The sequence below is a fragment of the Neomonachus schauinslandi genome, chromosome 10, assembly GCF_002201575.2.
Source record: "Neomonachus schauinslandi chromosome 10, ASM220157v2, whole genome shotgun sequence".
NCBI lineage: Eukaryota > Metazoa > Chordata > Mammalia > Carnivora > Phocidae > Neomonachus > Neomonachus schauinslandi.
Genome location: NC_058412.1, coordinates 113,509,074 through 113,536,401, shown reverse-complemented (window position 1 = coordinate 113,536,401; position 27,328 = coordinate 113,509,074). Strand labels below are relative to the sequence as shown.

Here is a 27,328-nt window from a genome sequence, read left to right as displayed (position 1 = left end):
CTAACTGTGGGGAAGATGCCACTGACATCTAGAGGGTAGAGGCCAGAGATATTGTAAAACATCCTACAATGCACAGGGCGGCCCCCATGACAAAGCATCAGCTACTGCAAAATATCAAGAGTTCCAAGAAACTGGGTTCTAGACCAAATGGTATGTGGAAAGCCAGCCAAGCTGCTCTGGGGACAGAGAAGCGCCATAGAGCCCCTGGGAAACTGAGGAGTGGAGTGGAGACCCTTGCTCCATGCACCAGCTGCCCTGCTCTGCTGAGGGTACCAAGGGACCTTCCTGGCCGTGTCCTGGACCCAGCTGGAATCTGATTTCCCTCCATGCCTGATCCACATCTCTATCACACTGGGCACCTCTCTGATTTACAGCTATCTCCTCTCAGGTCGGCTTCCCCCTCAGCCTGAGGGACTGTATCTGACTCACCTCTGTAGGACCGTGAGGACCCTAATGCAGACCTGGCTCATGGCTCACATGAGCAAAAGTCTGTTGGCTGGAATATACCAGGCAGTGATAACAAGCCTCATGGGATGTGTCTGCTCTTTCTAGGTGGCCTGGCCCAGGGATTCAGACCCTCCTGGTAGGTCCAGCAGTCACTTACCAGAGTGGGAGAGGATATGAGCCTTCAGCTTGTCTGGCCGGTTGAATTCTTTACTGCAGCCCGTGTGTGTCCTAGAACCCAAAACCACTGGTAAGGGGGAGCTCACCAGACTTGGACTCTCTTGCTGGTCTCTGTGCTAGTCCTGGGCATGAGGGACTCCCTGTCTATCCCAAAGGCCAGGCAAGGAAGCAGGGTGGGGAGTGAGGCAGGCAGGCAAGGCCCACAACAGGATAAAAGGAGAGAGGGCCTTCAGAACCTCAGCCCTGACAATTTTCTGTCCCACTGCTGGGTAAATCTGCCCCTCCCACTCATGCCAGTCTCTACTCACGAGAAGGGGCATTTATATTTCTTGAATGGCTCATGGATCAACATATGTCTCTTCAGTTTGTCTTTACGGTTGAACGCAGACTCGCACACAGAGCATTTGTAGGGCTTCTCACCTGTAGGAGGAGACACAGATGGGGGACAGGGACCGAGAGTCCCATGAGATGGAGTCTGAATATGGGGTACACTAGAGGATAGCAGCCCCTCTAGGGAAGTGGCCTGGGAGAAAACAGCCTCTCCCATTCCTCAATTTATTTTTCCAAGAAGAGGGGGCTATTTCAGATAGGGCAGTCAGGAAAGGCCTTTCTGATGAGGCAAGAGGGGAGACCTGAGGTGGTTGGGGAAAGAGCCATGATGGAAAGTGGAGTGAGGTACCAGGAAAAAGGAAAAGTGGGGAGTGTGTGGTATGTCTGAAGAGCAGTGGGGAGGCCAGTGTGGCTGGAACAGAGTGGGGATGGGAGAATGAGGCAGAAGGGGAGGTCAGCGAGACAGCCGGGCCCAACAGGAAGGGCCTGGAAGGCCTAGGTTTTTACTCGGAGCAAGATGAGAAGCCACCAGAGGTGCTGAGTGGAGCAGGGAGAGATCTGACTTAAGAGTTTCACGGGTGCCTGGGTGGCTCAGTCCTTAAGCGTCTGCCTTCAGCTTGGGTCGTGATCCCAGGGTCCTGGGATCGAGCCCCGCATTGGGCTCCCTGCTCCGCGGGAAGCCTGCTTCTCCCTCTCCCACTCCCCTGCTTGTGTTCCCTCTCTCACTGGGTCTCTCTCTGTCAAATAAATAAATAAAATCTTTAAAAAAAAAAAAAAGAGTGTCATGGGCTCCCTCTAGCTGCATGCAGAGAACAGACCGAAGGGGTGGGGGCGGGGGTGGAGGCGCAGGAAGTGGCCAAGTACAGATCATGTTAGGAAAGCGGAATCAGCAGCCTTTGCCAGTGGATTGACTGTGAGGTGTGAGGGGAAGGGAGTCAAGGACGAATCTAAGGCAGGGCTGAGTGACGGGTGAATGGTTGTGGCATTTACTGAAATGGGATCCACCACAGGGGAGAGGGGAATTACACCTCATCTAATGGAATTGTTACCACAAACTACGAGGTAAGTACTAGATGAGAAAACTGAAGGTCATGGTCTGCACCTAGTGAGCTAAGATGCCAGCCCAGCAGTGTGACACAGAGTCCACCTGAGTCGCCCCACATTGACTGCAGCAGAGCCTGGTGGGGACCAGGAGCCGGAGAAGAGCAGCTCCCACCTGACAGGGGCCAGGGGTCAGGGGTCACAACCTGCCCTGTGAAAAAGGGCTGTTATTGGGTTGTTTTTTATTTCCTGCCATTATTTCCTCCCTGTTCTCCCTCTGGAATGAATAAAGTACTTTTGAAAAATGCCAACCCAGTGATTAAGGAAATTCTGGTCCTTACAATGGAATGCTCTGCAGTCATTAAAAAGATTAGGGTCCATCTGTGTTTCTTGATCTGGAAAGACGCTCCTGGTCATACTGCTCGTGGGGAAAGAAAACTGTAGAACGGCTTAAGACAGTCCCCCTTTTGTTAGAAAAAACACAATCCTCATATTCCAAAACAGCCCTAGCCATAGGTGGTTGTATACCTTGTATACTCACCCGAGTGGATGTGAGCATGCAGTTTGAGGTAGTGCTCCCGCCGGAAGAACTTCTTGCACACCTGGCACTTGAACCTGCTACCACTGCCGTGCGTGGGCAGATGACGCCGCAGGTAGCGCTCGCAAGGAAACACCTGGCAGAAGAGAGGAGCTGGCTTAGGCCTGACTCACTAGCCCTCACCACCCCCTGAGCTTAAGGGGCCCCTCATTTCCCACACTTGCAGAAACAATTTCCTTTCTGCCCACCAGGGATCAGGGCCCAGCATCAGGCTCCGCCCTTAGAACCTCACAGCTCCCACGACTCACCCATAACGCATGCTCCGAGCTCCTGCCAGGCTGCTTTTTCTACCCAGAAGGCCTTTCTCTCTTAGCCTGACAAATTCCCACTTGGCCGTCAAGACCCAGCTCAGGTGTCCCTGCTTCTGTGAGGCCCTCTCTGACTCTCTAATGCCAAACAAGGCAACACAAACTCTGCCCTTGAATGTTCATATACGTTTTGTTTATTTATTATTTTTTTAAGTAAACTCTACCCCCAACGTGGGGTTCGAACTCACGACGCCGAGATCAAGAGTCACATGCTCTACCACCTGAGCCGGCCAGGTGCCCCTATTCATCTACGTTTTTAAAGTCACCATCTAACCCACCGAATTATATAACCTGTTGCTTATATGAGATCTCTACAAGGGCAGAGGAGCTTTCATTCACCAGCACAGGGCCTGGGTCCAAGGACTTACATGCAAAAGAATGAATGACAAAATGAATACAGAACTGAAGAACTGAATGAAAAGATAACAAAGAGCCAGGAAACATGGAAGCCGAAATCTCCTTCCTCTCTGGCCTTAAGAAAAGCATTCATTCATTTTTTCATTCATTTGTTACAGAGAAGTAGTTAGGGTTACAGACCCAACTACTTAGTAGCCCCACCATGTCCTAGCTGGGTGACCTTGCTGCACCTCAGTTTCCCCATCTGTAAAATGGGAACAGTAAAGGTATGCTTCCTAGAATTAAATGACTCAATTCAGATAAAATGCTGCGAACAGCATCTGGCACATGGTTCTTGTTCAATTCATGATACCTTTTATTTGGAACACAAATTCCAAAGCCCCGAATTAGGCTATCTACATAATTAGAAACATCTACCATGAGGCTGAAGTGAAACCAGGGCTGTCCTGGAAAATCTGCCATGTAAGGCTGTGAGAAAATGAGTAGAATAAAAAACCAGTTAATCACACCAAGGGGATGCAATCAGCAAAATCCAGAATTCAGGAAACTCCACCGGACCAATGGCCCAGTTTCTTCAACAAATAAATTAAAAGGGAAAAAAAGAAAAAGGAGCACTGGTGGGAACCTGTTGATGAACAGAAACTTTGGTTGTATAAACCAACTGGAGTGTGTGGACCTGATTCAAACAAATAAACCTGACAAAAATTATGATGTTTCTGAGACAATTAGAAATTAGAACATGGCCTGGATATCTGATGATATTGAAGGACAGGCTTTAGCGATGGCTTTCAGATTCATTGAAAAGAAGAACCCATAACAAGAAGGATAATAGCAGGTCAGGAAGCTGGAGGCCACTGTTCAGATGCTGGGCCTGGGCCCAGGAGAGGCCTCACCCCATATCGGCGCAGCCTGGCCTGGCCTGGCCCAGCAGCAGCCGCAGGATGGACACGTGTGCTACCTAGTGGCTCAGATGGCAGGGCTCTTACTCTTCAAAGGTGAAGTGTCGTCTATGGAGACAAGCCCAGGAGAGTGTGAGGTGTTTGCTATACCATCTCTCACCCCCTATGGTTGCCCCAGCCGGGAAAGGGCAGAGGTACCCACCTTCTGGCAGTGAGGGCAGGGAAAGTTGTGAGTGGCAGTCTGCAGGTGGTGCTCCAGGGCCTCGGGGGTAGAGTATTTGTTGACACATTTGACACACCTATATGGGAAGGAGCAGGAGGGGTGACTGAGCAGTGTGAGGAGGCTGGACTGGCCCAGCCATTCTCCTCCCCCAGGGCCAACACTGCGAGGCAAAATTCTATGTTTAATTCATTCTTTTCCTTTAAAAAAAAAATTTTTTTTTAAAGTAGGCTCCACACCCAATGTGGAGCTTGAACTCATGACCCTGAGATCAAAAGTCACATGCTCTACTAACTGAGCCAGCCCGGTGCCCCAGAGGGAGTCTTTGATAAAAAAAAAAAAAGAAAGAAAGAAAAGAAAATCAGACCATGTCACATCCTTGCTTAAAAGCCCCCACCTTGGCCTACAAGGCTCTAGTGGCTTGACCACTCCTACCTCTCAGACTTCATCTTTCTCCACGGCCCACCCCGCTCTACTCCAGCCACCTTGGCCTCCTTAATATACCTTGAACACACCAAACTCTCCTATCTCAGGGCCTTTGTACCTGCTGTTCCTGCTACCTGGAACACTCTTCCTCAAGTATTCCCTTGGGCAGCACCTTCTTATCCTTCAGGTCTCACCTCAAATGAGGTGAGATGTCTTCCTTGAGCACCCTGTCTCAAGTTGTCCCCTATGGCCCACCCCTGGGCACTCCCTACCACATCACCCAGTTTTGTTTTCTTCTTAGCACTTACTATCTATAATTATTATTTATGTATTTGCTTACTTGATTTGATCTGTCTCTTTCACCAGCAATTGGGCTCTGGAGGCAGGGACAATATCTGTCCTGTTCATAACCTGATTTGAGCACCAGTGACAATCTGTTATGTGAAAGAATCAGACAGGCAAGCATCCAGGCCTGGCACCTTCTTGTTTCTGACCCTCAGTTTCCTCATCCACAAAATGGGGTAGGAATCCCAAATAGACATGCCCCTTGTTCATTCTTAAGATTGTCACAAGAGTCAAAGGACACAAGTGTGCCAAACAGCTCATAAATCACAAAGCATTATAAACCGGGTCTCCACTCTTAACATCACTGGCTGACAAGCCTTCAAACAGTAGCTTCAGGTCACAAGCCACTCTGAAGAAAAGATCCCTCCAGTCTCCCGACCATAAAAACATTTGCTAGCAAATGGGCCCATTTATGATGAGGTTCCAGTGAGGAATGCCACAGGTAGGTGGGAATTCAAGCCAAAAATAGAAACATGGGCCCTGACATCTGTACACCACGGCCACCAGGGGAAACGCACAGGCAGCCTGCACCTGTGGTAGGCCCAGCAGAACCCCCTCAGACCACACTCTGAAAACCACAGGCTAAATGCCTCCAGATGACAAGAAAGAAAGAGCAGGTCAGATGGGAGTGGAGCTAGCGGGGGGACAGAGACCTTGCAAGCTGGTGAGGTAGGAGAGGGCAAGGACTCCACAGGCTTCAGCAGTGAGGAGACACTGACTTCTGTGGGAGGTAGCTTAGCCAGAACCATTAAAATTAAAACTTCCTGCCAGAAATTTCACCCTGTCACCCAAGGTAATCCTCAGCATGGGGGCAAACCAATGTCATGTGCCTGCCAATATGACGTGCTGAGGACAGAGCGTTACTTTGTGATATTTCCTGCCAAGCATGCCAATCCCGCATCTAACCTGAGGTCAAATCACACAAACCCAAATTGAGGACATTCTACAAAATAACCGGCCTATACTCTTCAAAAACACCATGGTCATGAAAGACAAAGACCGAATGAGCAGCTGTTCCAGCTTAAAGGGAATAAAGAGACACAATCTAAAGTAACCTGTGATCCTGGCTTGGATCCCAGGCCAGAAAAAACATTTACTTTGTCTATAAAGGATGTTATTGAAACAACTGGAAATTTCTGATAAGGTCTGCAGATTAGGAAACAGAACTGTATTGATTTAACTTTCTGATTTTGATAACTACACAGTGCTTCTGTAAGAGGTTGTCCTTATTTCCAGAAACTATACACTAAAGACAAAGGGTGAAAGAGCATCACATCAGCAAATTATCCTCAAATAGCTCAGAATATAATAAAGCCAATGTGGTGAAAAGTTAACATTTGGAAAATCTAGGTGAAGGATATATATGGGAATCCTTTGTACTACTCTTATATTTTTTCTGGAAGTCTGAAATTACATCAAAATAAGTTCCTGAAAGTGACTGAGGTATGGGGAAGGGGCTCGGAGTAGGTGGGGAATTCCTTTTCACTCATGCCCTTTTTTAATAATTAAATATTGTACTGTATACACATAATTATTTTTTTTTAAAGATTTTATTTATTTATTTGACAGAGAGAGAGAGAGACAGCGAGAGCAGGAACACAAGCAGGGGGAGTGGGAGAGGGAGAAGCAGGCTTCCCGCTGAGCAGGGAGCCCAATGTGGGACTCGATCCCAGGACCCTGGGATCATAACCTGAGCCGAAGGCAGATGCTTAACGACTGAGCCACCCAGGCGCCCCACATAATTATTTTTTGAAGTAGGTAATCAATCTTTTTAAAAGCCCTCTTGATTTAAAATGTTTATTATTGCTTTTTTTTTTTTTTTAGTAATCTCTACACCCAATGTGGGGCTCGAACTCACAACCCTGAGATCAAGAGTTGCACGCTTTTCCGACTGAGCCAGCCAGATGCCCCTCCCGCATTGATCTCTGACCTGCAAAATCACTTCTAGGAACTTATTTATAAGTGAGCAAAGATGTATGTCCAAAGTTGTTCTCTGTAGTGTTGTATGTAATGATGAGAAACTGGAAATAACCTGACTATCCTGCAATCAAGGACCAGTTACATAAATGTGGCATGTACAATGGAATGGTAAGCAGCCACTGAAAAGGCTGGGGCAGGTCTGTTTGTACTGAGACGCAAAGATGTCCATATTACAGTTGCAAGTGATAATGCACACCACGTGTACAGAGTGATCCCATTAAGTTTCAGTCAGTTTGTTGGAAGTTGTGGGACATGAAGATGGCGCGATGAATTTTCACCAAAGTCAGTAACTGTGTTTGGGATGTAGCCTGTGGTAGTTATATCTATAAACATGCTTATTACGGACACAGACCAAATAACATGTACCAAGAGGTTAATAGGGATTATTTTTTGTTTGCAGGGTTTTGGTTTTTGTGCGATTTAAAAAAATTTTTTTCTCGGGGTTGCCGCCGGGGTGGCTCAGTCGGTTAAGTGTCTGCCTTTGGCTCAGGTCATGATCCCAGGGTCCTGGGATCGAGCCCCGCATTGGGCTCCCTGCTCAGCTGGGAGTCTGTTCCTCCCTCTCCCTCTGCACCCATCACCAGTCGTGCTCTCTCTCACTCGCTCTATCAAATAAAATCTTTAAAAAATATTTTTTTCTCGGGCGCCTGGGTGGCTCAGTTGGTTAGGCGACTGCCTTCGGCTCAGGTCATGATCCTGGAGTCCCGGGATCGAGTCCCGCATCGGGCTCCCTGCTCGGCAGGGAGTCTGCTTCTCCCTCTGACCCTCCCCCCTCTCATGTGCTTTCTCTCATTCTCTCTCTCTCAAATAAATAAATAAAATCTTTAAAAAATATATATATATATTTTTTTCTCTGCATTGAACTTAGGAACTTTTGTAATCAGGAAAAAATCAATAAATCTTATTTTTAAAAGGAAAAAGTAAATATATAGCATATATAGAGTGGCATGCATAAAATTCACTTGAAGGGTTTGGGGTTTGGGGAGGCAGCATAGACAGGCCAAGGCAATGTGGTCCAAAGGGAGCAGCGCAGATAGACCAATGGGGCCTGGACGCCTGAAAATAGGATGAAGGCCCTATACCTGCTCAAACATTACTGTGAAAGAGAAATAAATTCTCACTCATTTATGCCACTATTATTTGGAGCCTCTATTGCATGCAGCCAAACCTATATCTAAATTGTACAAATAATAATTGCAGCAATAACATTTATTGAGCACCTACGATGTTCCAGGTATCATGTTCAAGAGCCTCATAGTTGTCTTACCTGATCCTCATAAGTAATCCAATATGGTAGGCACTATAGTTATCCCCATTTCAAAGATGTGGACACTGAGGCCCAGAGTGGCCAAATACCTTGCCAAGGTCATCTCCTGGGCTTGTAGTCAAGCTGGGATTTGAGCACAGGCAGGTGGCTCCTTATCATTACTCAAGATAGCATTCCACCCTTGGGTCATCCAGATGGTGGCCTGCCTCCTCGGGTCTTACCTTTGGGCCAGGAGATCCAATGGCTACAAAGGGTTACTGGCACTGTAACCCTCATACGAGAACCTAGGAGAAGAGATTGACTGTAGACACAGGGCCATCAGCATTGGGCTCAACCCCTAGCCTACAAATTCCAAGACCAGAGCTGTGAGGCTTCCAAGGTTCCAGACAAGAATTTGAATCTCAGCTCTGTGCTGACACTGTTACTGATGAGGGCACTTCTCCTCTCTGAGCCTCAGTGTCCTCATCTTCAAAATGGGGAGAACGTCAGTGTCATGGACTGAACCGTGTCCCTCCAAACTTCGTATGTTGAAGCACTGACCCTCAATGTGATGGTATTTACAGATTTACAGATGGGACCTTTGGTGGGGGTCTGTGTGTGTATGATTAGGTTTAGATGAAATCATGAGGGTGGGGTCCTCATGATGACAAAGTGCCCTTATAAAAAGAGATCATGGGGCGCCTGGGTGGCTCAGTCATTAGGCGTCTGCCTTCGGCTCAGGTCATGATCCCAGGGTCCTGGGATCGAGCCCCGCATCGGGCTCCCTGCTCCGCGGGGAGCCTGCTTCTCCTCTCCCATTCCCCCTGCTTGTGTTCCCTCTCTCGCTGTCTCTGTCAAATAAATAAATAAAATCTTTAAAAATAAATAAATAAATAAATAAAAAGAGATCATGTGTCTGTGGCATTTTGTTATAGCTGGAGCTGACTAATACAACTACCTACCTCCCAGGATTGCAGGGATCAATGTCCCTAAGTCAGAGCTTGGCACATAGTAGGTGCTCCCTTCCTTTTACTTGGCATCTCACTCCAGAAAGCCACATAGTCTCAGGAACTCACAAATAATCCACAAATCCATAAGGCAAAAGCAAAAGAAAATGCCCCCTGACTACAAATGGGAATTATCCATCACTAACCAGAAATTTCCACCCCTTGACTGGCCAAAGTTTTGCCTGGTTTTCCTGCCTCTCTGGCTCCACTTCCCAACCTGCTCCAGGACAAGCTGCCCTACACCCATTTAAGTCCCAGTCCCCCTGCCAATTTCTCAAAGCTTTTGTGATTTCTACAGGCCCTTCTTACCCTTACTCTGGACCTACTTTCTCCTCTAGGCCACATCTAAACATCCTCTCCCACTTCCACTCTACACAGTGATCATTCTAAACCACTCGCTATTTCATTTTATATCTCTACGCTTGCTGTTCCTTCTGCTAGGAATGCACTCTACCCTACCTACTTGGCCAACTCCTATTCATCCTTCAAAACCCAGTTCAGATATCACTGCTTCAGGGACAACTTCCCTGCCCTACGTCCCACTGTGGTACTCGTATACCTTTTATCTACGTATACATTAGCATTTTATCACAGTACGTGTAAGCGTATTTACACACTTGTCTCCCTAAGAAGCCTGTGCATTCTAAACTCAGGGTCTGTTGTTACTTATCTCTGAAGCCCAGAAGCGTCACCCAGGAATTACGCCTCATTAACAGAGGTTATTGGAGAAATCCCTACCGACACAAGTTTGTACAGAGAAGCAAAACCATTCCAACATGGGCGCCTGGGTGGCTCAGTTGGTTAAGCGACTGCCTTCGGCTCAGGTCATGATCCTGAAGTTCCGGGATCGAGTCCCACATCAGGCTCCCTGCTCAGCAGGGAGTCTGCTTCTCCCTCTGACCCTCCTCCCTCTCATGCTCTCTGTGTCTCATTCTCTCTCTTGCAAATAAATAAAAAAATCTTAAAAAAAAAAACAAAAAACAAAACCATTCCAACACGAAAATACTAAGAACTGGGAGCAGTCCCCTGACAAATACCCTTCCTTGCTTATCACTAATACCTATCCCCACGCACTATATGCTAGCCTTTGTGAGGCGGCTGCTCCAGATGACTTTGGGTGAATGCACAGCAAAATGGCTGCAGGGCAAAAATGTGGGATTTCACAGTTATGAAAGTGATACTGGGCACCTGCAGATAACCCATCGACTAAGAAGGGTATGGAAGGGGGACCAGGAAACAACCAAGTAAGAGAAACTCAATGAGGATTGGTCATGGGACTGATAGCTCAATGAGAACGATTTGAAGACTCAAGGATTAAAAGCCTGTGACAAAACTGAGGGAGCCTTTTTTCATTTCTGCCAAAGGGATGCTCTCTATGACTACAATGGAAGACTAAAGCACTGTAAAGGATTGGCGGAAAAACTACCCCAAAGAAAATCTACACTTGGTTCATTCCTTGTTCATTCTAAGGATCAGCCTATAGCTTCAACTTTAACCTGAATTTTATAGATTATAAAACAAATGAATCTTATTTTTATGATTTTTGCTTTCCAGTATGTGCTTGTTCATTCTGTTTTCATTCTAAGAATCGGTATACCATTCTGACTGTAACCTAAATTTTGTAGATCATCAGACAAAATTATATTTTCATAGTATTTTTAGTTTAGGAAAAAAAAATCTGTTTTCCACTATGAATGAAAAAATATTGGTTTCCCTTTTTTTTTTTCAGATTATTTTTTAGGATAAATGTCTACCAAACTGAAGAATGATATAAGGAGGGCCAGCACCTTCTCCCCCAGGTCCTTAGCAATCAGAACGAGCAAGGCTGCCGAGCCCTGGGGTCCCAGCAGGGAGGGGGAGGGGGCAGGGAGAGGGCACATACTTGTAGACAGCGCTGTCCTTCTTGGGGCTTTGCTGCGGCAGGAGGCTGTGGGAGTACTGGTGCACGCCCAGGTCATAGAGCGAGGGGAAGTCCTTGCCACAGAGATGGCAGCGATAGCTCAACTCCTCCTGGTGGCTCTTGATGTGCTCCAGAAATGTGTCGAGCTTTGGGAACGTCTGCGCACAGCTTTTCACCACACACTTGTAAACCTTGAGGGAAGCCACAGACCAGGTGAGGGGAGGCAGACTGTTCCCCTGCTCCCCTGCTCCTGGAGCTCTGTTTTATTTTGATGAGACAGCCCTCTCTTCTCAGCCAGTCACAAGGCCCCATTACCTTTCCCTCAGGTGCTGGGTGACCTGGGTATATTTAGGAAAATTACCCCAAGCTGGGAAATACAAGGAAAAGATGACATCATGTCCTTCCAGTGCTGTACTTGAGTAGTGGCCCTCCGACTTGAGCATCCACTGCAGTGACAGATTGCTGGGCACCACTCCCAGAGCATCTGATTCAGCAGGCGTGGCAGGATCAATGTCCATAAGTCAGAGCTTGGAACACAGTAGGTGTACTCCTAACAAGTGCCCAGGTGACGGAAGCCGAAGCTGCTGCTCTGGGGACCTCACTTTGAGAAGTGCTATCTAACGAGCCTGCCTAGGGTCATCCCACTCTCTGGGGGATGGGCCTTGTTTTGATTATTTACTATTGATTAGGATCCAGACTCTAGAGTTAAATATTAACTTGCGGAAAACAGAGCCAATATAAATGATTTTCGTCAGGTGGAAAAGATACCCTCAAAGGTCACGGGTATCTACCCGAACAATCTTATTTCAATGTTCCTTTCTTTCACTGACATAATTATATGTAAGTATAAATACTAGCATCTTAGATCCTCTTTTGCACCGGCTTTGTCATCCTTCTAGTTCCTTATTCATGAGTTATGTAAAATTCTGGCTCATGTTCACTATGTTATTTGTATGAGAATTAGATTTTTAAATTTTGAAAATTATACTTTGACAAGCATAATCCTGATTGCCTGTACAATTCCACTTGCTCCTTCTTCCTAACAAAGTGAACCCTGATTTGTTCAGGGTGGCAACATACCCAGTTAAAACACTTGATCTCCCTGGCTCCCTTGTGTCAGCCATGTGGCTCCTTTCTTGTCACTGATATGCACGCAGTAGTCTTTAGGGAAGGTATTACTTCCAGAACACAAAGGCTAAAACATCCTAGGAGAAATCCCCTCTGCTTTTCTCATTTGTCCTGACTGGAATACAGATGTGATGGCTGGAGATACAGCAACTATTATGCAATCTTGAGGATGGAAGTCACATGCTAAGGAGGCAGGGCCGCAAACCAGAAGCCTGAGTCTAGGATGACATATCTGACCTGCTATACAAGCCCAACATTGCTTACTTATGGACTTCTTGTGACATTAGGGAAATAAAACCCTAACTAGTAAGCTAGTTGTCTATTATTTGCAGAGTAATAATGAATTCCTAAGTGATAGAGCGTATCTACTGGCTCTGACTAATGAGAGATCTACAGAGGGCTTCTAGGAAAGAGACACAGAGAAGAAAGCGTGTTTTTGCTGTGTCTGGACTACTGGACTACTGCCTAGAAAGAGTGACTACCGTCCCAAGACCACAGGTAAGCCATCAGTATCGAACAATGTCATATCCTGAGGTGGCAGAGACAAGAGCTAGAAGGACACAGGGTCCTTGATATTGGGTTGAGTCAACTCTCTCAGGCCTTGAGCTGCCCAATCTTGGGTTTTCTTATTATGTGCAATGACAAACCTCTTAATTGTTTAAGCAGCTGGAGTCAAAGTTTTCTGTGATTTTCCCCAAGGGTATCCTAACTTAATTCCATCAACCCCCCTGCTGGGAATCTAGGGTAAGGGAAAGTCAGAGATCTGGATGAAGATTTGATTATAATGATGCTCACCATGGTTTTGCTTACAATAGCAAAACACAGTTCATATCCTATATGTTAAAACAATGGGATTTTTTTAAATGAAGCTTAAAAATTATGTTTTTTATTTAAACAGTGACATGAGAAAATTCTCAGAATATAAAATTAGGTTAAAAAATAGAAAGCACAGGGGCGCCTGGGTGGCTCAGTCGTTAAGCGTCTGCCTTCAGCTCAGGTCATGATCCCGGGGTCCTGGGATCGAGCCCCACATCGGGCTCCCTGCTCAGAGGGAAGCCTGCTTCTCCCTCTCCCACTCCCCCTGCTTGTGTTCCCTCTCTCACTGTGTCTCTGTCAAATAAATAAATAAAATCTTTAAAAAAAAATAGAAAGCACAAACCTCAGGAGAATTTATGCTTATTAAAAAAACCCAATCTCAAAAGGCCCCATACGGATGATTCCATTTATACAATGTTCTCAAAATGACAAACTTATAAAGAGAGAGAACTGATTAGTGGTTTCCAGAGGCTGAGGATGTTGGGGAAGAGGCGAACAGGTGTAATAATGAGGGGGGTGGAACAAGGAAGATCTTCGTGGTGATGTTATAGTTCTATACTGTGATTGCAGTACAAACCTACACAGGTGGTAAAATGGCAAAGAACTATACATAGCTTTACACCCATGTCAGTTTCCTGGTGTAGATATCAGGCTGTAGATAGGTAAGATGTAATCACTGACAGAAACTGACTGAAGGGCATAAAGGATCTCTCCCTATTATCTTTGCAACTTCTTGGGAATCTACAATTCTTCCAAAAGAAAATGTTTTAAAAATAAGCTATCAGGAAAAAAAAAGTACAATTCAAAATTATATGTGTGAACAGATCCCAATTATAATAAAAAAACACAAACTCTACGAAATATGCTGGATTTTGTTGCTGCATTCTGGGGAGGACATACTGCAAGGTGGTTAATGACATGGGGTTTGGCTTTGAGCCCTGACCTAGTCAGTTACTGGTGGTGTGACTCTGGATAGGTCACTTCACCCCTCCGGGCCTTGGTTTCTTCATTTAGATATACTGAAAATGCCTATCCCTAAGGTTGCTATGAAGATTAAATAAAATATTGAATGTAAAGCAATTAGCAGGGTGTCCAGCATCTAATAAATGCATTCTTCAACCTATATATTCTTTAGATTTTTCTGAAATTTTAAAAAAGATTTTATTTATTTATTTATTTATTTATTTATTTACGAGAGAGAAACCTAAGCAGGCTCCAAGCCCAGCGTGAGCCAGTTGCAGGACTCAATCTCACCACCCTGAGATCATGACCTGAAAGCCAAAATGAGCCAAAATGACACTTAACTGACTGAGCCACCCAGGAGTTCTTGAAGTGTACACTTTAAAAAGGGTGAATTTTGTGGGATGCAAATTATATCTTGATTGGAAAAAAAAAAAGACTATGGTCAATCCTCCATAGGTAGGTGTTTAGACGTTAGATTTTCTTGGGGCATTGAGAATTTTTCTCATGTCCAGTTTCTATATTATACGACCCATAAGAGGTGGGTTTCCTCCCTTGGCTTAGCACCATAATAGCCCAGTAAGCTGGCCCCACCTAGAGAGGGAAAGCTTGGCCTATCTCGGGTGGTTAGATGGTAGCTCACTGCAACTGGGGCCCACTCCTGTCCCTTTCTAGACAGTGTTCAAGGCCCCAGCACCAGCCAAGGCTCACACTCGAGTGGTTGTGGCCTCCCGCTGCCCACCACCCACTTACCTGCTCATTCTTATGCTGGGTCATGTGGGACTTGAGCTGGAAGTAGGTGCTGAACTTGCTGGGGCAGAACTGGCACAGATAGGAGCTATCAATGAAGACGACCTGCTTGGCCTCCAGCTTGTCCCCTTCATCCTCACCTGCGGCAGGCAAGGCCTGGGGTTGTGGGGCACTTGACAGGGACTGACCCAACCCTGTGGAGAAAACCAGGGAAGAAGTCACTGAGAAGGGCAGAGGAAGAGTCAGGACAGAGGGCCATTACATTCAGGAAGGACCCACAGAGCACCTCCTGTGTGTTGCTGGGTCTACCCAGCCACCTACCACGTGCTTGGTGTTGGACACTGTACTCAAGGCCCTGCACTCACATTCTGCTTTGCACACGGATATAGCCATTCCAGATGCTCACCTCCTGAATACTTACGTCCTGACTGGTAAACAGCTATTGCCTCAAATCTCCCCTCACTGGCCTTTCCCTAGGCCTCTCCACGGTTGTTAAAAATCCGGAACACTGCTCCTGGCTGTATTCATCACACCTCCCCAGCTCCCCATTCCAGTTACAACATCTGTTTAGCTGGGCCCTTCTCTCACTTTCTGAGGACAGGGGCCTCTGACCTCATCTCTACAGAGGCCTCCATAAATATCTGCTATATGGTTGAACCCCTGGTGCTAGGCACTGTAGGAATTTTGAAAAAAAATAAGAAACATTCTTCCCCAAGGAGCTCAAAAAAATGCACAGGGCACACAGAGACTGACTAAACACACTGTAGGGCTAGTTCCAGTAGGAGGGTCAAATAAAAGTGGCCACAGGCTGCTCATGCAGCAAAACACCCCCTTCGGTCACTGGTATGTGGTGGGCTTTGCTCACCCGGGGGACTATACAGGAAGGGCTTAGCTCTGGCCCTACACTGTCCAATACAGTGGCCACGAGCCACATGTGGTGACTGAGAACTAGAAATGTGGCTAGTCCATATCCAGATACGCTATACACATAAATACACCCTGGATTTTGAAAACTTAGCATAAAAAAATATAAAATATTTCATTAATAATTTCCTTATATACTAAGATGCTATTAGGTTAAATAAAACATACGATTAAAATTAATTTCACTTTTTTTAAGTATTGTTTTTATGTAGCTACTAGAAGTTTTTAAATTGTATATGTTGGTCATATTACATTTTTGTTAACAGCATTGCTCCAGGCCTAGTGACTCCTCAACCCCCATACAGAACAGGAATTAAACCAATATCAGGGACATGATCACTAGCTCAGGGACAAGCGATGGCTCGGATGGGAATTCTACAAAGTGTAAAAGGCTTTGGAAACTTAAGCCCATGGAAGTCAAGTAGGTTTCAATTTCAAGTTAACTGATAGTGACTGCCTGGAGCAATATATCGGAAGTAGATTCTGAGGCAGGATCCAGGCACAGCAAAAGATTGATTAGTGTTGTCTTCCATGGGTACAGTATTAGAGTAAGGCCAGGCATACTGTACATTTGTCATCCCTCCTTTCATGCTATGCCCCATTTTATAGATAAAGTAGACTGAAGCCCAGAGAGGTCAAGGAGGCTGCCCAAGGTCACACAGCTAGGAATAAAACCCATGAAGCTTCAGAGGACAGGTATGGGAACAATGGCATTCCCCACTTCTACCTACCTGTGTTTTCCTCGTCCTCCTGCCTGCTGGGGTTGAGGGCCATGACCTGTACAGTCACAGAGTTGCGAGAGACAGTGCCACCGCTACGCCCCGGAGGCCACACCTTATGAGTCTGCATGTGTTTCTTGACATTAGATTTCTGGGCAAAGGCACGGCCACATGCAATGCACTGGAAGGGCTTCTCACCGGTGTGGCTATGGGAAACAAAGCTTGTCAGCACCCTCATGTGGAACAGGGACGTGACCTCAGCACAGGAGCTCACAACCCCCAAGAAGGCCCAGACAGAGCATGCGGATGCTGGTGGCCATCACGGTGACACCATGAGGACAAGCCGGCAGGCCAGAGGCAGAAAGACCCTGAGCTCTCGGTGACATTACTGAGTTGCTGAATCAACCAGCCCCGGAGCTGACCTTCCCTGTGGGCCTTCTCCATACGGTGAGAGAAAACATTTCCTAATTGTTTAAGCCCTCTCAAACAGGGATTTATTCTCTGAAGGAGAAATGGCACAGTCGCAGCACAGAACTTGTACCATTATTTAATATTTCCCTTCAAATCAATCCGCTCTTAAATAATTTAAAAATTAAGCTTTCCTGTTGTTATATGGAAAACCACTTATCATAAATACAAAGTAACCAAAAATGCAATAATTTATAAAATATCATTAAGATCTATAGAGCTGCATTATCCAATAAGGTTGACACAAGACACACAGGGCTACTTAAATTCATTAAAATTAAATTAAAAATTCAGTTTCCTGCCATTTGCAATGACGTGGATGGAACTAGAAGGTATTATGCTAAGCGAAATAAGTCAGTCAGAGAAAGACATCTATCATATGATCTCACTGATATAAGGAATTTGAGAAACAAGGCAGAGGATCATAGGGGAAGAGAGGAAAAAATGAAACAAGACGAAACCAGACAGGGAGACTCTTAATCTCAGGAAACAAACTGAGGGTTGCTGGAGTGGTGGGGGGTGGGAGGGATGGGGTGGCTAGGTGATGGACACTGGGGAGGGTATGTGTTGTGGTGAGTGCTGTGAATTGTGTAAGACTGATGAATCACAGACCTGTACCCCTGAAACAAATAATATATTATGTTAATAAAAAAAAAAAATTCAGTTTCTTAGTCAGACTAGCCACATTGCAAGTGTTCAGCAGCCGCATATGGTCAGTGGCTACCCTACTGGACACTGCCAATTTGGGCATTTCCATCACTGCGGAAAGTTCTATTGAGCAGCGTTAGTGTAGACTTGTGAGGTATTTTTTTTTAATTTAACTTAAAAATTTTTTTAATTTAAATTCAATTAATTAACATATAATGTATTATTGGTTTCAGAGGTACAGGCCTGTTCAGGTGTTGATCTCAGGGTCCTGAGTTCAAGCCCCACACCAGGCTCCACCCTGGGTGTGGAGCCTACTTTACAGACAGACAGACAGACAGAGAGACAGACATAAATAAATAAGAAAATAAAAGTCAATAGTGCCAAGGTTGAGAAACCCTGGTCTAGTGAGAAGCTGTTGCCTGTTATGATTGGAATCTGAGGTGTGCACGTACGCATGCATCCACGTGCTCTCTCCTTCTCTCTCTCTTTGCTATAAAAGATGAGCAAGTATGTGAAAGGTGTTCAACACAGACTAGCACCAAACCGAGGTTTTCTCCTTTGACTCGCCGAGGACTGAAAGAATTTGAAAAGAGAGTAATTTTCTACATCTTTCAGAACTTCTCGACACCATAACCACAAACCACCTAAAACCATCTCAGGTACCAATGTATCCCTTTCTGTGAGAAACACGGAACAAGACTCCCCACCCCCACTTCACAGATGGAAAAGCCGAGGCCCCGAGGGGCTCCCTGCATGTCCTTGGGACAGGACAGGACAGGAGGGTTAGTCCTGAGTGAGCAGAACTTGTAGTCATATTCCCACAGCGTGGTATGGCAGCCCTCGAGGTCAGACCTTTCTGCAGAGGTGAGGACTGAGGCACCCCTCACTCCTGCAAAGGCCCTACAGTTCGAGTACATTTCTTCCCCGACCCCGCCTGGCTCGGACCTTCTCCACCATAGTGAGCAGGCCCCACAACTTTCACAGATCCCTCCTACTGCTCCTGAGACAGAAGAGGGAAAACCGACCTGACTTGGACCGAAGGTCTGAGAACCATGACAGGATGGATGGGGCCTTGGTCACCACCCTGGCAAGGGGACTGAGAAGGGAGCCTTGCTTCTACTGTGGAAGGCCCTCCAGCCAGGGCTGCCGAGGAAGCACCGGCCCCACCACACCTGGGTACCTTCGGATGTGCTGCTGCAGGTCGAAGTTTTTGGTGAATGACTTGTCACAGTATGAGCACTTCAGTTTCTGAGCCTTTGGCTTCCCTGCAGCTGAAAAACAAGGTGGGGTGGGGGGTTGGGAATGGTGAGGCTGGGAGTGTAACTGAAGGCAACAAGAACAGCCTCCTACCACTCTACCCATTGGATGTGGGGCCAGAAAGCCAGGGGAGGTCTACACCTGCACACAGGCAGGGGAAGCAGCACAGAGCCTCTCACAGCGCCTGGAGGAGGAAAACCCGGGCAATGCTCTGCCTGGAAGAGCAGAACCACCTCTGAAAGGCTCCCCTCTGCCCTCAGATAAAAATCCAACCTCTCTGCTGCGGCCTACAGGGCTATGCATCCTCTGCTTCCTGCCAACCTCATCATTCTCTCCATCCAGCTGCAGTGGACTCCTTGCTAACCTTGAAAGACCTCAAGTGTGGTCCTATTTCAGGACCTGCTATTCTTGCTCGTCCCTCAGATAGCCACAAAGCTGCCTCCTTCTCATCCCTAGATAGAGAGGTAGCATCATTTTCCAGTCTCTCCCCAGTATTCTCAATCATAGTACCCTGTTAACCTCCTTCCTGGAGCAACCCATAAACAGTTAGCCTGTTTTCCCTGTATGTCTCTCTCATTAACTGCAACAGAGGGTGGAGAAATCACGGACCACGATGCTGGATCCTCAGCACCTGACACTGAGCCTGGCACACAGATGCTCAACATATATCTGTGGAAGGAAGGAAGGAGGGATGGAAGTAGTTGACTGGAAAGCCCCTGAAAAATTCTTGATTTCTGTGCCTTCCTCCTCCACCACCACTTTCTAACACTGCCCCGTCCCATCGCTAGCATCTCTGAAGGGGTGACAGACACCACTGCCTGCCTGCCTGATATCCACTGCCCCCCTTCTTTCCTCACAAATCCCCCAAATAATGGGAACATCAATGTTTCTGGCTAAAAGAGACATTTCCCAGGGGCGCCTGCGTGGTTCAGTTGGTTAAGCGACTGCCTTCGGCTCAGGTCATGATCCTGGAGTCCCAGGACCGAGTCCCGGGATCTAGTCCCGCATCGGGCTCCCTGCTAAGCAGGGAGTCTGCTTCTCCCTCTGACCCTCCCCCCCCTCATGTGCTCTCTCTCTCTCTCATTCTCTCTCTCAAATAAATAAATAAAATCTTTTAAAAAAATTAAAAATTAAAAAATAAAAGAGACATTTCCCAGCTTCCTTTGCAGCTAGATAGGGTCATGTGACTAAATTGTGATCAATGAGATGGAAGTAAAAGCATCATGCAGAACTTCTGGAAGCTGGGAGATGCCCCTTTTATCCTTTTTACTGCCTGGAATATGAAATTGATGACTGGAACTCCAGCAGCCATCTTAGATGATGAGGCACCCTGATAACAGAAGCTATGCCCTAGGGGTAGCAGAGCAGAAAGACAGAAGAAATGACCATACAAGCACACAATTTCCAAATTGCCTGCCACTGGCCTTGTTTTGCACAGGAGAAAAATAAAATTCGATCATTTTAAAGTCACTCCACTACATGCAACTACACTTAATCCTGACCATCATAAAAAGGAAGACCAGAACCAGGCAGCCTTATGGACAGGAGAATGCTGAGGAAAGATGCCCCTGGCAGGCGGTGGGCCCACCTTCTGGGAGTCCACTGGCCCCTTTTGCCCGGCAGGTCTTCAGCGTTGGTGGGGAGTCAAAGGTGGCCACCGTGCCCCCCGTGGCGCTGGTCATGGGGGCAGCTGGGTTTGGTCCTTTCGGTTTGAATCCCTGTTTGCCAGGGCTGTACACCGGAGGGGTGGGGTATACTGGAGCCTCCACACACTGGTTTGGCACCTAGAAGGACAGCACAGTGAGGGAGAGAGGCCTGGGAAGGACAGAAAAGAGCTATACCAGCCAGGGGGACCCTCACTGTGGCCCCGGCTAATCTCAGCCAGGATCGCAATCCTAACCCCTCCATCTGGCTCAGACATCCCAGTCACTCCCAAGACCCTATAGAACTTCATGGAGCCAGCAGGCTAGAAGCAGCTTTGCAGCCAGCAGTCTGCGTTCAAATCCTGACTCTGCCACTTATTATCTAAGTGATCCTAGGCAACTCTTTCAACATCTCCCAGTTTCACATCTGTAAAATGGGGATAATCAGAGTACTCCTCTCCTTGGGTTGTGGTGAGGATTAAATGACTCTCTCTGTCAAATAAATAAAATCTTTACCAAAAAATGAGTTAACATGTAAACAGCTAGAATGGTGCCTGGCATACAGTAAATACTCAATAAACATTAGCTGCTGTTACTGCTTTATTGGGAGTAGTAGTTTGTTAGCACAGAAGAACCAGGAAATCAGAAGGGTCTGTGCCCTCACCAGCAACCCCACTTCCTAACTGGCCCTGCCTGATGCCACACCAGCACGCATCTCTCAACTGAGAACTGACACTGAAGTCACAAGAAATTCATTCACACCAAACGACTTCTGAGCCACTCAAACCTAGCTAACACTAAGCTTACATCATGACACTGGGGCATCGTGAAGAATTCATTAATTCAACGATATACTCGTCATTCATTGGTTTTTCCAGGCTGGCCTATCCAAAACTTCACTTCCTATCCTTCTCTGCTTTTTTTTTTTCTTTGTGGACTTATCATTATCTAATAAATTATGTGTTTTACGTACTTGTCTATTACCTGCCTAGTTCCATGAAGGCAGCGACTTTTGGTCTGTTTTTGTTTACTGCTCTATCCCCAAGCCTGGAGTAATCCTAGGCACAGAGTGGGCATTCAGTAAATATTTGTTGAACCAGTGAATTCATTTATATATTATAATATAATGATACATAAAAAATATATACTTGTTCATTCAGATGACCAAAATATATTTGTCAGATATATTTGGTCTTCATCCACAGTTCCTAAAAATGCTTCAGAGCTATAAAAGTGAAATGGGTATCTTATTATTTTTTTTGTTTTATTATTAATGAAAGTGACTTTTGGCCCTGATCCAAGGGCAGGCTGGTTGCAGAGAGGACCAACCATGTGACTGATGGGTTGGAACATTCAGTCCCATCCCCCAACCTCTGGGGAGCGAGGAAGGGCTGGAGGCTGAATCAGCCACAGCCAACGACTTACTCATGATTATGTAATAAACCCTCCATAAAAACTCCAAAGGACTGGGTTTGGACAGCTTCCAGGTTGATTAACACAGGGAGATATGGGGTGAGTGGCACACAGAAGCTCCATGCCCTTTTCCCCACTCCTCACCCTATGTATCTCTGCATTGGGCTGTTGATTTTATACAAATCAACAGGATTTATTATATCCTTTAATAAACTGGTAAATGTAAATGTTCCCCTGAGTTCTATGAGCTACTCTAGCAAATTAATAGAACCTAAGGAGGAGGTCGCTGGAACCTCCCACCTGTGGTCTGTCCATCAGAAGCATAGGTTGCTTGCAACTGGCTAAAGTAGGGGTGAGGACAATCTTGCAGGACTGAACCCTTAACCTGTGGGATCTGCTGTTATCTCTGGGTAGATAGCATCAGAATTGAGTTGGAATTCTTGGACACTGTGCTAGTGTCTGAGAATTGCTTGGCATTGGCGTGGGTGGGCGGGACCCCACCCAACATTAGAATTGGGTCCAGGAACCAGAAGAGTTGCTATCAGTGGATGCATGTATTGGGCATCTAATATGGCACCACGTGAAATGGTAGATGCTTCTGCTAGATCTCGCCTGTTGGCCTTTGGCGCCATTCCTACACCCTTCCATGCTCTCTCCTGATATACACATTCTCAGACTCCCTTGCCAGCAAGGTTCTGAGCACAAATTAGGTTCTGCTCACGAGAAGCACCTGCATGAGATCTGGAAGGCAGAGGAAGGTAGAAACTGCTTTCCTCTGGGAGAGGTGATGGGAGACAGGAAGGTGTGCAGTCCTAAATTTTGGAGTGGCTGGCTGAACTCTACATCCCCCTCCTGACTACCAGCCTCGAGGATGACAGCACAGCAACAGAATTCTACAGCTTCCCCACCTCTGGGCAAAGCAGGAGCGTCCTAGCCCTCTGGGCCAAGCAACAACAGTGAACCTGAAAACCACTGGCACCTGCCAACTCTGCCTTTTGCTCCATCTAGCTCTCCCGAAGCCACCTTTGTAAGCACCTGACCTCCTGCATTAAATCCCTTTGCCAGAAATACCGAGAGTGGCCCCTATTTTCCTGACCAATACAGCACTCAATAAATATGTATCACATGGATGAATTCACCCATCATGCAAGACATTACTGAGTAATTACGTGACTGCCACTGGGTTTGCTCTCTTTATCCTCAACAGCGCTACAAGAGGAGTTCCCATTGCAGAGGAGAGGAGACTGAGGTCAGAGAGCCCTATTTCAGACACCTACTATAGGTGTGCCACAGGCCAGGGACTCTGCTAGGGGCTAAGGATGCCAAATCAAAGAAGACTCAGGCTCTGCCCTCAAAGAGCACCCTCGTCCACATGGAAAATAAACAACAGCAGCTCCCTCTGCTCTGGCCCCCTCTGCCTACCAGGCCACAATCATCCTCTCAGCATCTCACTGACTTATTTCCTTTTTTTTTAACTCAACACAGGGAAGCTTGCTCTATTCCCTCGGGCTAGGATAAATCCCCTGCAGGCTCTCATAACATCACATGGCTGGTGGTAGATTTCCCCACTGGTCTGGTTCTCTTTAGAGAGAACCATGCTGTCTAAACATGGAATGTCTGTATGGCCAGATTGTAAGGTGAGGGGGGGGTTAATGTGACCTCAAGTGCAGGCAGGCTCTTGCTGTCAGAACCGTGTCCCCTAGCACTGGGGTTGGGGCAGGTTCTGAACTCTGAGCACCTTGAGCTTGTAGCAGGGGATGAGTGTGGCACCTAGGGTACACGGACTGCTTCGTGGCTTCAATTCTCTACCCCCTCCCAGTACCTGTGCCCATTCGCAGCGTGGTTCTGCAGATTTCCCCATCAAGATGTGGCATCGGTTTCCCTACTCCTTAAATCTAAGCTGGCCTTGGGACATACTTTGACCAACGGAAGAGAGCCGGTCACAAGCCTAAGCTCCACGAGGCCAGGAGCATTTCTGCTTGCGTGACTGCACCTCTAGCACTGCTGTGAGCACATGGCTGGCGAGCCCGCCGGAGGATGAGAGATGGCTGGAGCAGAGCTGGGTCACCCAACTCGTCCCACCCAGGCCATCCTATAGCAGCTGATAGTTGCCATCTCCAGACACCTGGGAGAGCCCAGCCAAGATCAGCAGAGTTGCCAAGCAAGCCACGTAGGTGCAAGAACAATAAACACATTTTGCCATATACCACTGAGGTTCTGGGATATTTCTTACACAGCCATAGCTAACCCATACATCTAGCCTGTTAAAAATGTAAGAGACTGGGGCTCCTGGGTGGCTCAGTCAGTTGGGCATCCGACTGTTGATTTTGGTTTGGGTCATGATCTCAGGGTCGTGGGATCAAGCTTCAGAGCACAGAGTCTGCTTGAGATCCTCTCTCTCTCCCTCTGCCCCTCCACCCTGCTCTCTCCCCCTTTCTGTCTCTAAAAAAATAAGTAAATAAAATTTTTTAAAATATAAGAGACATTCACATAGATAATTTTTTGGAAACTTCTCCCTACAACATTGGTGTTCTCTGAATGTTCTGAGCACTCCCTGAGGGTAGCTTGTATTTCTGGTATAACTTCTACTTCATACCATCTTCTCATGGTTTGCATTTTACCTTTATAGGTATGATGGCTTGATTAAAGTCCTTCTCTCCCAGGGTGTGGCTACCCCCCTGATCTGGTTTTGTCTCCCATGCTACCTCTGGCACAGTGTCTGACACACAGTTGGTGCTCGGGAAAGGTTCAGGTTACCCATGATAACCATAACCAGTTTCTCCCCCTCCATCCCAAACCCCAACCTCTGCTCACCTCCAGGGGTGGGTAGGGCTGCATTCCCAATGCCTGGATCTCCACCGTGCCGCTCCCAGCCAGGGGTGCCGTGGCACTGTACACCTCCACCACGCCATTTCCGCCAGGGTTGGGACGCCCAGGGGGGCCCAGGCTCTGGGATGGGGGCGGTGGGGGCTGGGGCGGTGGGGGTGGGGGCAGTGGTGGAGGTGGGGGAGGAGGTGGTGGAGGCTGGGTGAGGTAGCTGGGTGCAGAATGCATGTTCAGGCTGCTCTGAAATCAGAAGAGAGAATTAAAGTGTCACACCCTCGGGGCGCCTGGGTGGCTCAGTTGGTTAGGCTACTGCCTTTGGCTCAGGTCATGATCCTGGAGTCACAGGATCGAGTCCCGCATCGGGCTCCCTGCTTGGCAGGGAGTCTGCTTCTCCCTCTGACCCTCCTCCCTCTCATGCTCTCTGTCTCTCATTCTCTGTCTCAAATAAATAAATAAAATTTTAAAAAATAAAAAAAATAAAGTGTCACACCCTCTTGACACCAGCTGTCTTGTTATCAGCAAGGAAGGACATTTGTCTTAGCCAGCCATGTGGAAAGAAAAGCCCCTCACAAGGCAGCTCAGAGGACAGGGCTGATGGGAGGCATGGCAACAGAGGCATGGAAGAATACAGAGGAAGCATCAGCCAGGTGCCACTACCCCTGTTCTCTAGGCAAGTCGACAAAAAGGCCCAGCTTGGACACAACTGAGTTGATCTAGCAGCCCCACTGTTGCCGTCTTAGGAGGGTTGCTTGTGGGACTGGCTCTTGAATGGCCTCTGAGAACCTACCTTGTGGAAGGTTGCCTATGATCAATAAGGCTATTTTGATCATCTGGGGGCACTGCCCATTCTGTACTAGGTCACCTAGATTGTACAGACAGTGTGATCTGTGGTGAACACCTCCTTTCCTTCTAAGAGTCTGGAATTTTGGTCACTGTGGCACCTACATGAGCAATCCCCAGGAAAAGCCCTGAGCCTCGAATCTTAGGTATGCTTCCTGGGCAGAAACATGCACATGCGTTGCTGCTCTTCATTGCTGGAGGAAAAAGTGTTTTGTGCGCTCTCTCCCCATTGCCCCAAGAGGAGGAACAGTAGAAACCAATGCCTAGATTTCTCTAGACTCCAGCTAATGTCTTTTTCCCTTGCTGATCCTGCTGTGCATCCTTTGTCAGGAAGAAACCACAGCCGTGAGTACAACTATCCCAAGTCCTAGGAGTATTTCTAGAGTCACCGAATTGTGGGGGCTGTGGACCCCTGAAACACAGCCACTGACTTCTAGAAATTTATACCATAGAAATATAATTAAGCAGGTGGGCAAAGATATGCATACATGGATGGTTCTCCAGTAGTTTTTATAGCAGCAAAAAATGGCAATGACCTACATGTCTGTTAACAGAAGGCTGACTATGTCCCATCCACACGATGGAATCTTTAACAGCTATTAAAATGATAGTGATCAGGGGTGCCTGGGTGGCTCAGCTGGTAGAGCATGCAACTCCTGATCTCTGGGTAGAGTTCAAGGCCCACGTTGGGCAAAAAGCTTACTTAAAAAAAAAATGATGGTGGGGTGCCTGGGTGGCTCAGATGGTTAAGCGTCTGCCTTCGGCTCAGGTCATGATCCCAGGGTCCTGGGATCAAGCCCCACATCGGGCTCCTGGCTCAGCGGGGAGCCTACTTCTCCCTCTCCCTCTGCCTCTCTCTCTGCTCATGTTCTCTCTCTCTGTATCTGTGTCTCAAATGAATAAATAAAAAATTTTTAAAAAATTAAAAAAAAATGATGGTGATCAGTATTTTATAAAGGATGCACCTCTTTTTTTTTTTAAGATTTTATTTATTTATTTGAGAGAGAGAGAGCAGGAGAGGCGGGAGGGTCGGGAGGGTCAGAGGGAGAAGCAGACTCCCTGCCGAGCAGGGAGCCCGATGCGGGACTCAATCCAGGGACTCCAGGATAATGACCTGAGCCGAAGGCAGTCGCTTAACCAACTGAGCCACCCAGGTGCCCTAAAGGATGCACCTCTTTTTTTTTTTTTAATTTTTTTAAAGATTTTATTTATTTATTTGACAGAGACAGAGACAGCGAGAGCAGGAACACAAGCAGGGGGAGTGGGAGAGGGAGAAGCAGGCTTCCCGCTGAGCAGGGAGCCCGATGTGGGACTCGACCCCAGGACTCAGGGATCATGACCTGAGCCGAAGGCAGCCGCTTAACGACTGAGCCACCCAGGCGCCCAAGGATGCACCTCTTAATTGCCGCTCCTTGGGTTCCACAGTCAAACGTGTTTGGGGAAAAATCTGGGGTGACAAAAATCAAAAGTGTTTTACTGCAGGGAAAAAAAGCCAGGGACAGGGCAAGGAAAGAAGTAGAATGCCTCTACCCTATACTGGTTTGACCAGAGATTCTTTTTGTATGGAACATCCCAAGGAGCCACTCTTCTGAGGAACATTTTAGAAAATACTGATACAGAATTGTAGGCATAGATAATGATTTTAAGCAAAAGGC

General features: G+C 47.0%; 1 protein-coding gene across 3 annotated transcripts in view; it reads right to left on the bottom strand.

Annotated features, from left to right (window-relative positions):
* The window catches only part of ZNF341 (zinc finger protein 341), a 43,730-nt gene that overhangs the window by 3,535 nt on the left and 12,867 nt on the right, over window positions 1–27,328 (bottom strand). For 2 of the 3 annotated variants that reach the window (XM_021688930.2, XM_044918551.1), the window contains 10 exons: window positions 24,822–25,073; window positions 20,540–20,735; window positions 18,875–18,965; window positions 16,591–16,784; window positions 14,939–15,129; window positions 11,264–11,472; window positions 4,360–4,456; window positions 2,537–2,669; window positions 933–1,044; window positions 605–675 (listed from right to left, as the gene is read on the bottom strand). In XM_021688930.2, the coding sequence (XP_021544605.1) occupies window positions 605–675; window positions 933–1,044; window positions 2,537–2,669; window positions 4,360–4,456; window positions 11,264–11,472; window positions 14,939–15,129; window positions 16,591–16,784; window positions 18,875–18,965; window positions 20,540–20,735; window positions 24,822–25,073 (1,546 nt within the window). The remainder of the gene's footprint in view (window positions 1–604; window positions 676–932; window positions 1,045–2,536; window positions 2,670–4,359; window positions 4,457–11,263; window positions 11,473–14,938; window positions 15,130–16,590; window positions 16,785–18,874; window positions 18,966–20,539; window positions 20,736–24,821; window positions 25,074–27,328) is intronic. The other variant, XM_044918550.1, reaches the window with a different exon arrangement.